The sequence below is a fragment of the Rhinichthys klamathensis genome, unplaced genomic scaffold, assembly GCF_029890125.1.
Source record: "Rhinichthys klamathensis goyatoka isolate OS25496 unplaced genomic scaffold, OSU_Roscu_1.1 h1tg000561l_1, whole genome shotgun sequence".
Taxonomy (NCBI): Eukaryota; Metazoa; Chordata; class Actinopteri; order Cypriniformes; family Leuciscidae; genus Rhinichthys; species Rhinichthys klamathensis.
This window is the reverse complement of record NW_026607027.1, coordinates 525565-540976: the sequence shown is the minus strand read 5'-3', so window position 1 is coordinate 540976 and position 15412 is coordinate 525565. Positions and strand designations below refer to the sequence as shown.

The following is a 15412-nucleotide window of genomic DNA, read 5'->3' as shown; positions in this document are numbered from 1 at the left end:
TCGGTGGATTTTTTTTTTTCACAGCGCCTCCTGCAGCAGTCTTTTGCTGTAAATGACACTTGCGCCTCCAGGCGTTTATATTTCTATAAGGGTTGAACGTAGGTCTGACGTAAGTCTGGCCTGACAAACAGCATATTTGTACACATCCGCGACCTATTGTAGAGCCGGATAAAATGAGAGATAAAATGGATTTTATTCACGTATAACATAAGTAAACACATAAAATACTCCACGTAATCACGAGGGAGCGAGCATAGCAATTTATCAGCATGGTGTCTCTACTTTTGCCAACTTATGTGTAGTCTGTAAAATTGAGGAAGAAGCTGTGCTTCGTTCATTTTATCATGGCAATCAGAGAGAATTTATGTTTTCTCCTTTCATAAAATGTAATTTTAACGTTTCGCTAAAATATATATTTCATTTTTTCTCTGGCAGTACCCATGGTGTTGGCCTTGTTAATTTCTTTGCTTTGCTTTCTTTTTTCTCTTTCTTTTTTACAATAACAAATTTCTTCATACTCTAAAATCTCTCAATAAGAATAACAAATTGATCTTTCTCACTGATTGTGGTGTCTTTTCAGTAGGCAGGCTACTTGTTTCTGTTTGTATTTTTCCTTTCCTTTTCATGTTATGTGTTTTTGTATTTCAATGCTGTGTGCTGTTTGTTCTTTGCAATAAAAAAAAAAATCAGCGTTAAAGATTTCATAATCTTTTGAGTCTATTCGACATCAACGCATTATGAAAAATAAATAGTAGGCTACACTTATCCTTCGGAGAAACTGTTATGCTATTATGTAATTTGTGTATTTTAAGATAGATAGCCAGCCACTACCCAGTGACTAGGTACGGGAAGTACCATGACGCTGATGACAGGAAGGAACTGAAATGTGCAGTACATATCAATCCGCGGGTACGTTCTACAGACGTGTGGCTGACGTCATGAGAAAATACACACATGATAGCAACGATCCCTTAGTTTAAAAAACAACAACAACAACAAAAAACAATCACCTAGTTCTTTTGGCAGTATTTACTGGAAAAGAGCATGGTTATTGCTTGAAAAATACAGCATTTATAACCAGATAAAAGAAGTAGGCTACATTAAGATTACTACACTAAGAAACTGCATAATAACCAGCTCCCAAATTTTGCTGCTTTTATCTATGCAATCAGATAACTTACATTCCATTTGGAAGAATAAAGTGTTATCTATGTCATGTTATAAAATGTGAATTAAACTTCTCTCTGAAAGATTTATTTTTCTGTCAGTAACCATGCTGGTGAACTTTATTTTAGCAATGTTTTTATTCACAAGAAAAAAAAAACTGAACTCTTTGCCTAGATTTGTAGTCTTTCTTGCTGAGATATATTTCATTACAGTGTTGTTTCTTCTTTGCAATAAAAAAAATCATTTCACATGAACATTTTCAATTATAATGTGCTGAAATGATACATGCTTTACTAGAAATTGTCACGCCAGCATCTGAATGTTGAAGATGATTTTATTTCCGTATAGACCCTTAAAAGATAAGCTACTTTGCGTCAAAATACTATAGGCACTACAGTTACAAATGCAGGTTTTATCCATCACTGTCCAAAAAAGAAAAAAAAACTTAGAATAAACGTAAAAATTTGTTCCATCCTCTATGCTTTCTAGCAATGGTCACAGTTGGCATTTTGACAGAAATTGTGTTATCATGGTAATGTTTTGTTAGGGAAGATCAGGTACAAACACAAGTTCCACAAGGTCACATTAGTGAAATTCCTGTAAATTTCACGGGCACAAATGTCACAGCTCTGACAGAAGTCGCTTTCAATTTCAAACCAAGCCGCTTTCTGTTGGTCAACATGGTGAATTTGCAGGACCAACTTGAACTCGAGCGAAATCTGCAAAGGGGAAAATCTTTTGATTCCTATAAAAATGACTCGGTTTTGACCACAAATATGTGTCGAATAACAGTAAATGTGACCAAGCTTTTACACAAAATGTAAACTTTCTTGAAATCCCACTTGCAATCAAACCAGTGGACTGCTGTCGTATAAGGCCCGTTCACACTACGAAGATAACTATAACAATAACTATATCAGCACCACCAATGCATGATGACATTCTGTTTACCTAATCCCTACCCATAAATGGTAAATGGTAAATGGACTGCATTTATATAGCGCTTTCACAGACCCAATGGCCACCAAAGCGCTTTACAATTTGCCTCACATTCACCCACCCATTCACTCACTCACTCACCGACGGCGGTGTCTGCCATACAAGGCGGCATCCAGCTCGTCGGGAGCTTGGTCAGGTGGAACCGGGGATTGAACCACCAACCTTCCGGTTTGTAGACAATCTACATGAACCACTGAAGCCCCTCAACTTTTCCCTAAAATCAGAGGATGTTTAAGTACTTCACCCTGGTTGTCCCTCAAATCTGATTGGTTGATTGGAAAGTTGTTCCAGGATCAACAATGATGTTGATCGAGGAACATGTGGTATACTTGGCGAAATCACGCTCACCCTGCAGTTATGCCGTCTGCCGCTTTAAATGCTCGAGCTCAGGTGGATTCTGATTGGCTGTCAATAGAGTGCTGCAGGATGACATATTTTTGTAGGCCAACCATCACCAAGTCTGCATCACCCTGGTTCCCTCAACAAAATCCCAATAGGATGGATTATTGCATAATATATAACTCTGGATTATTCTGGATAACTCAGAATAAGCTCTGTGACTGACAAACGTTTATCATTCTTACTTTTCTTCATCGTGATAATCTTCACAAATAAACACAACTTTTATGCATTTTGAAGCCTAAATACAATCGGCAGAAGTAAAAAGCTAAAAGTAGACTATAAAAACTACAATCCCAAGACTTCAGAGCCACAATCATTTGTATCGTTCATCAGCTAAAAAAAAAAAAAAAAAAAAATGTTTTCAAATTGTTGAAATTTGTTCCTCAGTATCGTTATAGTTCTGGTGTGGAATTGGAAAGATTATTTATGGCCTGGTTTCACAGAGAGGGCTTAAGCAGGATTAGGCATTAGTTCAATTAGGATATTTAAGTAGCTTTTATGAACGTGCCTTAGAAAAAAAATATTACTGCTGTGTATCTTGAGACAAAACAATGGATATATGACATATTTGATGATATGTCAGTTCAAGCTGCTTTTAGTCTGGGAGGTTTAGGCCTTGTCTGTGAAACCCAACCCCTCTGTGTGATCAGGCCTTAATTCACTGTTTTTTCTTCTATCTCTGCACACCGTCCTGAACTCGATCGCTCATCCTGACAGTCTGGTGTTGCTGAAGAAGCTGGACGATGCCTATCATATTGTGTGTTCTTGCAACGTCCTCTGCTGTCTCTCTCCAGCTGCTCCTTACAGCAGGATCAGCACCTTTGTCTAGCAGAACCTTGAAGACCTGTGGATTGAATCACAAGTGTTCTGAGAAAGTAAAGACAGGTAAACATTCATAAAGACATTTATATAATACAAAGAGCAGAACATCCCATAGGAAAGCGAAATCACAGATGAGCAACTTTTCAGTTAATGCATTTTCACTGATCAGATAGCTATCTGATTTGTTAAAATTGTTTTATTTACGGCCACATAAATGTGTCTCCGCAAAACAGATATAAATCCGAAATATGACATTTTAATTCAACGGAGTTCATGCCACTAAAAGCAACAGATATGCTGCATATCATATGCGCTAAAATTTATTATCAGCTTATTTCAAGATGCGTCAGCACGGGCTTTTTAAATGGAATTGACTGTGTTGAGTTGAGTTTTCAGATGAGATGCAGTATGTTGAATTTCAGTTGTGGCAGTTTGCGCGTCTGCTTGTTAAAAAAAGATGCTCAACTATTATCTCTGGCAATGTATGTTGCAGTAGTGCTGTCATATTTGACTACCGGTATCATGTCTCATTTGGACTTTTATATTTAGTTTTTAGGTTTATTTCTTGTTTCTAGTCTTGTAGTCCTTTTGGTTCCACTCGTTACTCCCTCATCATTTGCACCTGTGTCTTGATATCTAGTTTTCCCTGTGTGCATAAGCCATAGTGTTTGCTGTTTACTTTGTCAGTTGTTTCTCATATTTCAGAATTCTTGTGTGTACTTGTATTTTGGTTTCCTGTTTTCTTACTCCTGCCCTTTGTGTTCCTTGGTTCTTTTGTTATTACCTGTACTTAGTTCCACACCTCTGCCTGCCTTCCTCGCCTCTTCCATGTTACAACCAGGAGCCTCCTGAAGTGGTTTGAGTGATTGGTTTTAAATCTGTCTCGAAAGCATTTTGTGGGCATTTACAACTGTGCTGCATCCAAAATCACATACTGTAACACTGAATACTGAAATTCAAACTTACTTTGTGACCGTCAAAGTCCCCCTGTGGTGAAAATCCAGCTTTTAATGTTGTTTATATGTGGTGTTTTTAAAATGTTTAAAAAAGGTGCGAGTGAGTGGAGGCGGGGCTAATTTGCATATTTATAGATACTGCGTATACTAAATGAGGCAAGGGTGAAAGCTTGAAGCTTATTTTAAGGCATGAAGAATTTTTTTTCAAGGAAACATTTTTTAAATATGTAATTTTGCTGATCAAAGATGAGATTTAAGGGATAAAATTATTGATTACATGGGGACTTTAAAAAATACATTCTATATAGTATGAATGCGCATAGTATGAATAAAATTGGGACGTACATCCACCATGTATGTAACTCACGGCCTCAGTTGCGTTGCTTCACCTCCATTCATAAATCCTCTCCCGTGGCCTCATGGGATAGTAAAGTGTCCATCGAATGTGCACTTCAGAATCTCGCCGGAAGTAGTAAGTCATCCTGGTACTTTCACCTGTTTTATGAACACTATGAATTCGGCCTTACTACTCAGCTCACATACAGTTTTTCACCTACTATATAGTATGGAAATAGGATAACGCAGCGCTGGTCTTTTCACAAACTGATAGCTATCAGAGAAAATGCATGAAGTAACCAAGTGTAAGTAGGCCCTAAATTGTTTCTTCTTGAGACCATAATAAATGGAGAGCAAACAGAGACTTTTACTCTTCTGCTTCTCTGATTATATATAGAAAGAGAGAGAGAGAGAGAGAGAGAGAGAATCAACACACCTTGCAGTGACCCCTCTCTGAGGCCAGGTGCAAAGGTGTCTGTCCGAGCCTCTCCACAGCATTCACATCTGCCCCGTAATGCAGCAACAGTTTGGCAGCCTCAACATTATCCCTGAGTGCTGAGTAGTGCAGTGGTGTCATTTTGAGGTTGTCCCTGTCCTCAAGTCCTGCTCCGTTCAGAATCAACAAGTGCACTACAGCCCTGGAGCCACTGCGGGCAGCCAGATGCAGCGGAGACGCCACATCTCCATCCCTGACATCAACCTTGGCCCCTCCTGTTAACAGCTGCTGAAGGATCTATGGGGAAGGAGAAGATACGGTTAGAAGTGACAGAAGAGGATGGAAAGTAGAGAGTGAAAGAAAGATCAAATGGTGCTAAGCAGACAGGAACTGTACACTGCCCTTCACCCACACATATGCCATCTGTTTCACTGCACGCGGTTGGCGTGACTCTGAAAGCATTCTGCCAAAAGGGCAGCGAGACCTTGAATTCACAGTCTTGGCAATGCAAGTTTTGCTCCAGTAATAGGGATTATTGGAAACAAATGCATTTAGGTGTTTATAGGACACTTCAGTTTTTTAGCGAGAACATTTATCACTCAATGATCACATGAGATAACATTGGATAGCATAACATTATTTCATCACTCCTGTTATACAGTAACTGTTACACTGCTACTTTTATTTAAATAGCTTTTAAAACAGAGTCCAACTTGCCAATTTTCCAAACAGAAAACTTATTTTACAGTCTTTAGTTCAAGATTACACTTACATATGCCATTGATATTTTAAATAGGAAATAGGGGAGCGGAGGGGAGGGGAGGGGAGGAGGGGGGAGGCGTGTCTTAAATAGTGTGGTTGTCTTTTGTATTGTACTGTTTGTTGAGCCCTTGTCTAAAGACAATTTTCTACCCCCCTGTGGGGATAGACAATAAAGCTTTTTTGAATTTGAATTTGATTTGAATATAGTCGGATATAGTATATATTATGCGTATTTGGTGTGCTGTCCGAGCAGAGGGCTCCGAGCTCAGAATTTGGCCCGAACACAGAACACCTCTACCACTCCCACCCCCCACCCCATCCCTGGCTGGGATAGGAATAAACAAAAGTGAGAAGTTGGGGTAGAGGAGAGATGTTGGAAAAACGTTCATGAAACAGAAGTCAGTCGAATCTATATTTAAGCCTCTTCTAATGCCGGTTGGGTAGATTATCTGGATGTGCTCCTCCTGAACTTTGTTAATAAAACATAATTTTTCAAAGAAAAATGTGAAAACAGTTGGTAGATTTGATGTTTTCCCCAACAATGTTTTGGGAAGGGAGGTAATTTCAGTTGTATATGTCTGTAACTTCATTAAATTAATAAAAATTGGCAATATTTAATTGAAAAAGCTTATTAACTAAAGTCGGCACTACCCACAATCAGTCCACTGACCATCTGATAGATATTGTACTCTGGAAAAGGTTTGTAAAAAACTAAAGATCAAAAAAGTTAATCAAAGTTGTCCTAAGACAAGAACAGGTATTGTTCCAAAAAACTTTGATGAAAGGTTTTGATCCACTTTAAGATATGTCAGTGCAAGTTGCTTTCAGTTTAAACAGCCTAAACATGCATTTTAGTCTGGGACTGGCTTAAACCTTGCCTGTGAAACCAGGGGTAAATGCTGGTATAGTTTCAAAGTTTAAAAAAGATGTAGTGCAGGATTTGGTTCTATGCATCGGTTGTTGATTGGATTTTAAGATGTGGGCACTCAAAATTAGAGGCAAATGAACACAAACTTGCAGAGGCGGGGTTTAAGTGGACTAAACGATTAGAGAAGTCTGGGATTTGTCTCCAGAAGAGCCATTTTTGAATTTTTAGACCTGTTTACACCTGGCATTAAAATGTGTTTTTGTCAAAATGATGGTGGACAATGTTAAAGGAATAGTTCACTTAAAATTAAAATTCTGCACCAAAACAATAGATTCCAACTTCGCTATGTTGTTGGCCAAAACACATTATCATTCATATCCTTTCCATTTTCTTCCTTCCCAGCTTGCTTGTAAGCAGCGTAATGGCTTCATTCATTCATTCAATAATATTTGTGCGGTGCACTCATGTGAAAGTGATGTAGAGTATGACGAAAGAAGAGAGGAAGGTCTAGACTAAATCAGAACACAAGTGGTCACAGGAGACGCATTTAAGTGTAAACGGTAATGAGTTTTGGCTGAAAACGTATCACTGAAACACCAGGTGTAAATAGGACACATTATGAGGTCAAAACATTCTTAAAAATAAAACATACATGGATAGATTTTTTAAAATAAGGTCTATAGCATCCTTTTAGAAAATAGATAGGGTGGATTTCATTTAATGGCGACTTCAAACCCATAGTCAATCACCTTCTTGTCTCCAGAGTAGGCACAAAGGTGCATGGCTGTGCGCCCATTAGGACCCCTCATATTGGCATCTGCGCCTCGGTGCAACAGCAGTCTCACCCCCGCCTCATTCCCTGTCAACACTGCCAGCTGCAGAGGGCTCATGCCCACACCTTTTCCTCCCTCCACATCTGCCCCATTATCTAGCAGAAGCTCCGCCACGTCCCCCCAGCCTCCAAAAATCGCCCAATGCAAGGGTGTCCACTTGTGAAAGTCCTGGGCGTTCGGTGAGGCCAAGTGCTGGAGCAAAACCCGTGCCGTGCACAGGTATCCGCTGGCTGCAGCCAGGTGAAGGGGCGTCTGGCCAGAGCAGGACCTTTCTGAATGTGATGCCCCCTTCTGGAGGAGAAAGGCTGTGGTCTCGGGGTTTCCTCCGCTGCAAGAGCGGTGCAGGGGAGTGCAGTTGAAGAAGTCTTGGCTATTTACCTCCACCTGGCCAGTTTGCAACAGGAACTTGATCAGCATGAGATGACCCTTGAAAGAGGCGTGGTGGACAGCTGTCCAACCATGCGGGTCCCTGGAAGTACAAAATGGTACTGTGTATTTATTTTGGGATTAACTCAACACTCTTTTGCATGGCATTAGACGTTACTATTTTTAACCTGTTACCTTATGTTATTAACATCTGACACTGTAATAATACTAATTTAAAAGGGATATATGGAAAGTGAAAATTAAAAAAAAAACATTATACCACAAATACTGTGATTGTTGTGTCATGGCTTGTTAGGACAAAAACATGGAATAGATAGCTTTTATTGTTAAAAAATAAGATTAATTAAACAACATAGCGTCTAGTTACACCAAGCGCAAATAGCTTGCTTTGCTGACAGAGGCTATTTACACTAACTCCCCCCACCATTGTCTGATTTAGCCAGACAAAATTGCAAAAGTGTAGGTGAGGGCTTTGGGGACAGGGACAAGTAATGCCCCAATAAGGCAGCATCCATCTATAATTTTAATAAATATAATCATATACACTGAATATGCTGTTATATTGCATGCTGTTTTATTAAATTCTCACAAACGCTACCTACGAAAATCCCCTCGTCTCTCACAGGAGGTCTCTCGCACCTGAATATTAGCAATTGGACTACAAATCCTAGAACTCACCTGGACTGACTGCACACACACCTGTTAAGCACTGAGCACGCTAGGCTTAATGAGAAGTCTTGGCTGAATCCGAAATCACCCCCTAAACCCTCAATCACTATTCCCTATACGTTAGCAAAGTCCTTTTAGGCAAGTCATGCCACTCGGCCGCCATCTTGGCAACGCCTCCGGGCAGCTATTTCGGACTAACAAGACCAGGCTCCTTTCTAAATGAATGGGCAGAGAGTCAGAACTGCAGTTTCACTGGTCACCGGGACATAAAAACTGCATGTATAGAAACAGCAGTAAATTATGATAAAAATCGCTAAAAAAGTTTGATGACTTTGCCCCAAAATAAGGTTTAAAAGGCCTTTTTCCCCACAGATTATACTTTTACTACGCATGCGCAAGGGTTCTCTCCCTCTGTCGTGCGCGTGCTACACAGTTTGAAGCACAGTATGTGCGAGCTCTTGCTCGCTCGCTCTAGAATCCGGGAGATTTGAACTAATTTGCGGGCATCAGGGAGCCGCTATCAATCTGCGGGAGACTTCTGATGTCTGATATTTACACAACTCACACATACACTGCATATCAAATCTGCCGCCTTTTCAAACAGTAACGTATTTTGCGCTGTCGCAAACCTCAACTGTGCGCATGCGTCAGTGGAACCAGACGATAGGCTTAAATGTTTCCCGGCTTGACTGTTAAAAGCAGACGATTGGCTTTCCAGCGGTAGGGGCGGGACTTGTGCATACAACCGCCATCTTTGGCGTTACGGGTTTTCCCTATATAGTTGTATTAAGGATTGATGAAGTGGCATGTCTCTATATAAATAGTCTCTGACGTTAGTCAACTAATACAGATCCCTTGAAGAGGTGAATGAAAACGAGTGAACGAATTCGGACAGCCGTTGAGCGTACATCGGCTTACACTCGTTATTGTGGTGCAATGTGGGATAGAAAGAGTACACTCGATAATGTTCACTATGGTTTCCGACACCATTACAAATGACTTTGCCCTCAAATAATACCCTATTTGAGGGTATAGGGGGCGATTTCGGATTCGAAATCTTGCATTTATAATAATGATTTCATTATCATGACTCTTGCTGCCTGTCTTTTGACCCCGCCTTGATCATCTGGATATTGTATTTGTCTGTCTGCTGCCTGCCCTGGCTGACCCTCTGCCTGTTATGACCACGATTGTTATTCGCTGTGATTTGACCAGCGCCTGTAAGTAGGCTACACTGACTCTGCTGTTGTTCAATAAACTGCACATGGATCTTAATCCCAGTTCATCAGAGTGAACACTGAGGTGCAAATAGTAGCCTATTTATGAATAGCAACTAACAACTATTTACACTTAGTGTAACAAACATAGGCCAGTGAGAGCTATGCGTGTAAACCTCACTCTCAAGAAGCGCTCTAGTGACTGACACTAGAGACTGCGGTCTTTAGCCTCCTTGTTAGAGTGACGGATCCCATGCGGACAGGCCCGGGTTATAGCGTTCCACTTTGTGCAAACTGGAGAGGCTACATTAGTGCAAAGAAAGTACTGCTATTTTCAATTTGTGTAAATAGCATATATCGCTATTTACACCTAGTGTAAATACCACTTGCAGATAGTTGCTGCCATTAAAAAATCGACAATATATCTATAATTTACCAGGTTAAAAGTGTAGCCAAAAATAACATTTGGAATGACATTTGGGAGAGAAGATAATGGCAGAATTGAAAATTCTGGATGAATTGTTCGCTTAAGTTTATAGCTCACTAACTGGCAGTTAGCAGGCACCCCATGTCCCAGCATGGCCCTGACTTGCTCCAGACAACCCTGCCAAGCGGCATAGTGCAGCCTGCGCTCATCCAAGAGAGAGTGCCTGGGTTTGGGTCGTCGGTGGATCCTCCACTGTCTTGTTCCCGCAGCTGTCCGGAACTTCCTCTCCACAGACACCATGGACACAGAGTCATGGAGCTCCAACCATCTCCAGTGCACCTCTGGGCCTGCGTGGGCCATGGCAGGAGGGTAGCCTGTGGAGAAAGGTCATGGTGCAAAGTTACAGGCTTTATCACATATTCCTTTTATTTTCATTGGTTGTTAGTAAGACTTTACTGATTTGAATTATTATACTGAACTAAAAGAATATGGAGAGTTGTACAGATTAGTTTCTGGCTTACTACACTAATTCCACCAGGGGGTGGTAAAAGTTTACAGCAGTTAGAAGATTCTCAGCCAGTTTTGTTACATCACTAAATTGGACCGTTTCTGACCTACATCTAAAGTGTGATAGATTTCAAGTTTGAGTAAATCACTGGAGCGGTTGCGTAACCGATAAAGTCATTGTCTCTATGGATCCAAAAATTTTACATTGATCTTCCAGTGAATGTTTTCACAGAGTCTTCTGATCTGTAGTTCTGCTGTAATTCTATCTAGAGACACAGTTGTCATGGTAACAGTGGCTGCAATTACTATTTTAGAGGTTTCCATTTTTCCTGGCAGCCTGTCTTGTAGAGGAGATGCAAAACAGGGAAAGACATTTTAGTGATATTATTAGGATTTGATTAATAAACATTGTGTAATGCTCCAGATCACGTACATCATTACATCATTACAGCCATCTTTGATCATATTTACCAAGGGGGCAGTAATTCTGACCAGCACTGTACACAGTTTCATGACATTTCAAACTAGAAATGTACACTGAGCAATTGTTTCTTAAGCATCATGTATAGGCTAATGCAACAAGATTTTGACATTTTCTGAAGAAAATCTGAGTATATGCAAAATTGCTGCCACAATGCTAGGGAGTTTCGGGGTGTTTTAAAGACCCCATGTGGTGAAAAACATGTTTTTAATGCTGTTTATATGTATATGTGTTGTTTTTAATATGCTTTCAGACAAACCATGTGCAAATTCATAAGTCAAAACCATTGCTGAATGTTTTCTCCTTAAAGGTCCAGTGAACCAAAGGCGATTTGAAATCGCCTGCGTTTCTGACATCACAAACTACCTTGTAACCATCACGTCAACATGCAGTCGGGCTTAGCATACCATCATTACTATAGTCTACTATTACTATAGTGGAGGCGGGGCTAATTTGCATATTTATAGATACTGCGTATAGGCTATACTAAATCGGAGCCGTTAAATAATTATTTAGTAGTTCAACGGCTCTGTACTAAATGAAGCAAGGGTGTAGAGTTACTTTCAAGCTATTTTAAGGCAAGAATTTCTTTTCACAGGAAAAAACGTTTAAATATGTCATTTTGGTGATCAAAGATGAGTTTTAGGGAGACAATACCAGGACTTTAAGTGATTTTTTTTAGCACATCATGTGGTTGCACAGGTGTTCTGAGCGGTTGCTTCCCGGCTCAAGTAAAAAGAGTCAACTCCTAGCCATATGTAGTCTCTAAAAATGGTCCCACTTTCAATTTAAGTCTATAGTATTTTCTTCGCCTATATTATCGTTAACCAGGTGAAAATGGTCAAACTCTCCACAACAAGCGGCACAATCTGAGGCATCATTCATGTCTGTAGCACAAAGTTTAAAACAAATTGTTCAAACTCAGATTTGAAGTATGAGCCATTAGTAATGTGTGCCATAAGTTTGTTTTAAAGGGTAACTAAACCCCTGGTCAGAGCCTGACTCCACCCACTGGCAATATTTGAAAAATGCTGGAAAAGTGGGCGGAGCCCAGCGGATATAGAGGGGATGAACGGATACTCTATCCTGATCGTTTTCAATACTCGCAATTCCAACTCCTGACTCGCTACAGTGGTTTTGACGAAACAAGATGGTTTTTATACTGCCATGGACGTGGTAGCTCGTACCAAGGGCGTGGTAAGCTGAAACCTGCTTACGTCAGCTCTCACCGCTACCGTCACGAACTACCGCAAACATTCAATAGGAAAATTCAACTGCAGTAGCCAGCGTTCAACCTGAAGAGGGCAGCACTCAGAGACGTTTTCACACCATATATTGTAGAATTAAAACACTTTATACCCAAATGTCAAAAAAGTTACTCGAATCAATGAACACCACTAATAAAGCCCCAGTCTTACAGATCATTAATTAAAAAAAGTTGGTTTAGTGTTTAGTTACCCTTTAAATAAAAGTTGCCAGAGTTCTGTCATCCTTTACTCACCCTTATGTCAGTCCAAACCTGTATGACTTTCTTTCTTGGATTTTTTGAAGAATGTTAGTTAGGGCAGTGTTTCCCAACCCTGTTCCTGGAGGCACACCAACACTACACAAATACTCTTCCTAATCAAATCACACCTGATTCAACTGGTTAGATCGTTAGTAGACACTCCAAGACCAAAAGCGAGACTCTGCAAAAGATGCGAGACGCGAACGTAACAGTCAAACATGTCCGTGTAGTGCTTGTTGGAATGGAGCGCAGTGGAATGGAAAAACATGTTCTGTGTAAACGGCCCCTTGGTGTGCCTTCAGGAACAGGGTTTGGGAAACGCTGTGTCAGGGTTAATAATTCTATGCGTTAGGGTTACTAAATTAGTAGGGTATGTTAACACGAAAATGATGTACTAAAAACAGAAATGCATTTTTTACGTACAGACGTCAACGTTGTCAAAACAATCCACGTTCACACGGATCTACGAAAACGATTGAAAACGCTGTGTTATGAATGCCAGGCTAGTAGTTGATGATGTCACTTTGTAAAGAAACACTACGCACCTATAGACTGAACACGTAATACTCATGATGTCGCCGTTTAAACAAATTCGCGTTTTAGTAGTTTACATGGAGACGATAACGATATCGCCAGAGATTGTCGAGATGAGAGGATCTGCAGCTCTTACCATTGGAGAAAGCGCAACGGCTAACTTGGATCACATACCTTGGTAACAAATCACATTACAGCCTTCGATGTCATTGAATTTCATTCAGAGTTGTGCGACAGTCAATCACTGATTGCGGATACCACAGAAATGAATGAGAAGTGCCAGACTGAATCATACCTGTCGCGCAACTTCACCTGTCCGTGACTTCTCTTATAAAACAGCATTTTTTCCGGTGTAAATTCTAAAAATAGATCAATCCAAAACTAATGTTTAAGAGCAAACATGTTGAAGATTAGCCGGTGGGCTGACGATTTATTAAGCTATTTCCTCACAAAAACGGTTTTATTTAGCGTGGTGAAGCCTCTCATCCATTGACATCCATTAAAAAAAAACGTCCTCTTGTCTCCTTCCCTGTGTACCGCAGCGTTAGTGTTACGCTTTTTTGGCTGAGGTTGCAGGCTTGTCTTCAAGTGGCTTTAGTATCGTTTTCAAAAATTTGCACGTTGAAACTAGTTTTCAAAAGTTTCCGTTTTCAAGGTCCTTAAAATGCCGTTGTCGTTTAAATGAAAAGACAAAACGCCTAAACAGTTTTGGTAACACTTTAGTTTAGGGTCTAATTCTCACTGTTAACAAGTTGCTTTTTAGCATGCATATTACTAGGATATTGGCTGTTTATTAAAGCACATATTAATGCCTTATTCTGTATAACCATATTCTACATCCCTTAATCCTACCAGAAACCTAAACTTATCAACTACCTTACAATTAGGAGTTTATTGAGGCAAAAGTCGTTTTTAATAGTTAGTTAATTGAAGAATAATAGAATTAATAGAATTGGACCCTAAACTAAAGTGTGACCAAAGTCACAAAGTTTTTTGGTCCATCTATTCTATAGAATATTCTTTGGAAACACATGAGGGTGAGTAAAGGTTGACAGAATTTTCATTTCACAGAGAATTATGCCATTGTGCTGTGTGTGTGAATTGAGATGTAGTTTTAAAAGATGACACTTTTTAGTGTTATCCTCAGTGTGAGTGCGTGTTCAAAGCCAAGCTGTGAGCCACTGGAGATCTGGAGGCGTGTACGGCCTGTCATGTCGTGGGAGTTCGGGATTATGTGGGCGGACAACTGGCTCCTGCCCTTGCCTCCTGCCTTGCTATTTATCAAAGCAAAATATCATTACAAAACACGTAACTGCACATATACACTGCTGCTGAGGAAGATTAACAATTCAATCAAGTGAGATAATGCTATTTTGTTGAATTTACAGTGAAATTATTTGAACAGTTCGTATTTCTTAGTAATGACTATTAAACTTGTATTTGGCACCCCAAACAATTATCACTCCATAAATTCACATAATTTCTTGATTCAAATTAGCAGTCAAACAAATACACATTACCAGAGATAAGCGTATGAATTTGCAGATCCATCCAACTCAGTTCACTGGAAACAAGACAGAGAAGTTACCTGTGAGTGCCAGTTACTCCATGACGTCTTGCTTCTCTCCACTGTGCTGTTGAACAGATTTCTCAGGGTGTCATACATGTAAATCCGGTCTTTCCACCCCCTCTGATATTGTTCATCAAGTGTTTTATGTTCATCTGAGGTTGCTATGGTGAGAATGGGCTTTTAGAGCACTGTTATTGTATGATGGCACAGAACACACACACAGAGAGAGAGAGAGAGAGAGAGAGAGAGAGAGAGAGAGAGAGAGAGAGAGAGAGAGAGAGAGAGAGAGAGAGAGAGAGAGAGAGAGAGAGAGAGAGAGAGAGAGAGAGAGAGAGAGAGAGAGAGAGAGAGAGAGAGAGAGAGATGTTTGAGACTGCGCATGCCTGATGGTTATTGTGGCACAATTACATTTAAAATATGTGTAATTGTCTCTTTTTTTTACTTTATCCTATGTTAAACACAAATACATTTACCAATGTATTTGAAATGTGCAATAAATCAACTCTTTTTAATGTGATCATTATCATCAAAA

General features: G+C 40.0%; 1 protein-coding gene across 2 annotated transcripts; it reads right to left on the bottom strand.

The window, feature by feature from the left end:
• Window positions 1-3208: 3208 nt before the first annotated feature.
• ankrd67 (ankyrin repeat domain 67) lies at window positions 3209-15101 on the bottom strand. Of its 2 annotated transcripts, none has more exons than XM_056239376.1 (5): window positions 14831-15101; window positions 10403-10655; window positions 7498-8050; window positions 5119-5415; window positions 3209-3412 (listed from the first exon to the last, which is right to left on the bottom strand). In XM_056239376.1, exons 1-5 carry the CDS (start codon window positions 14859-14861, stop codon window positions 3242-3244), a joined length of 1305 nt encoding a protein of 434 aa, XP_056095351.1. In that variant the 5' UTR covers window positions 14862-15101; the 3' UTR covers window positions 3209-3241. The 2 variants fall into 2 exon arrangements, with proteins under 2 accessions (XP_056095351.1, XP_056095353.1); XM_056239378.1 differs by having other exon boundaries at window positions 14899-15100.
• Between the last annotated feature and the right edge of the window lie 311 nt (window positions 15102-15412).

Bases quoted from the DNA above. Each gene is read 5' to 3' on its own strand.
- ankrd67 (XM_056239376.1), bottom strand. From the start codon at position 14,861: ATGGATCTGCAAATTCATACGCTTATCTCTG. The intron at 8,051-10,402 runs GTTAGTGAGCTA...TTGTACTTCCAG, and splicing joins GGGGTGCCTGCTAACTGCCA to GGACCCGCATGGTTGGACAG. The intron at 5,416-7,497 runs GTGATTGACTAT...CCTTCCCCATAG, and splicing joins CCTACTCTGGAGACAAGAAG to ATCCTTCAGCAGCTGTTAAC.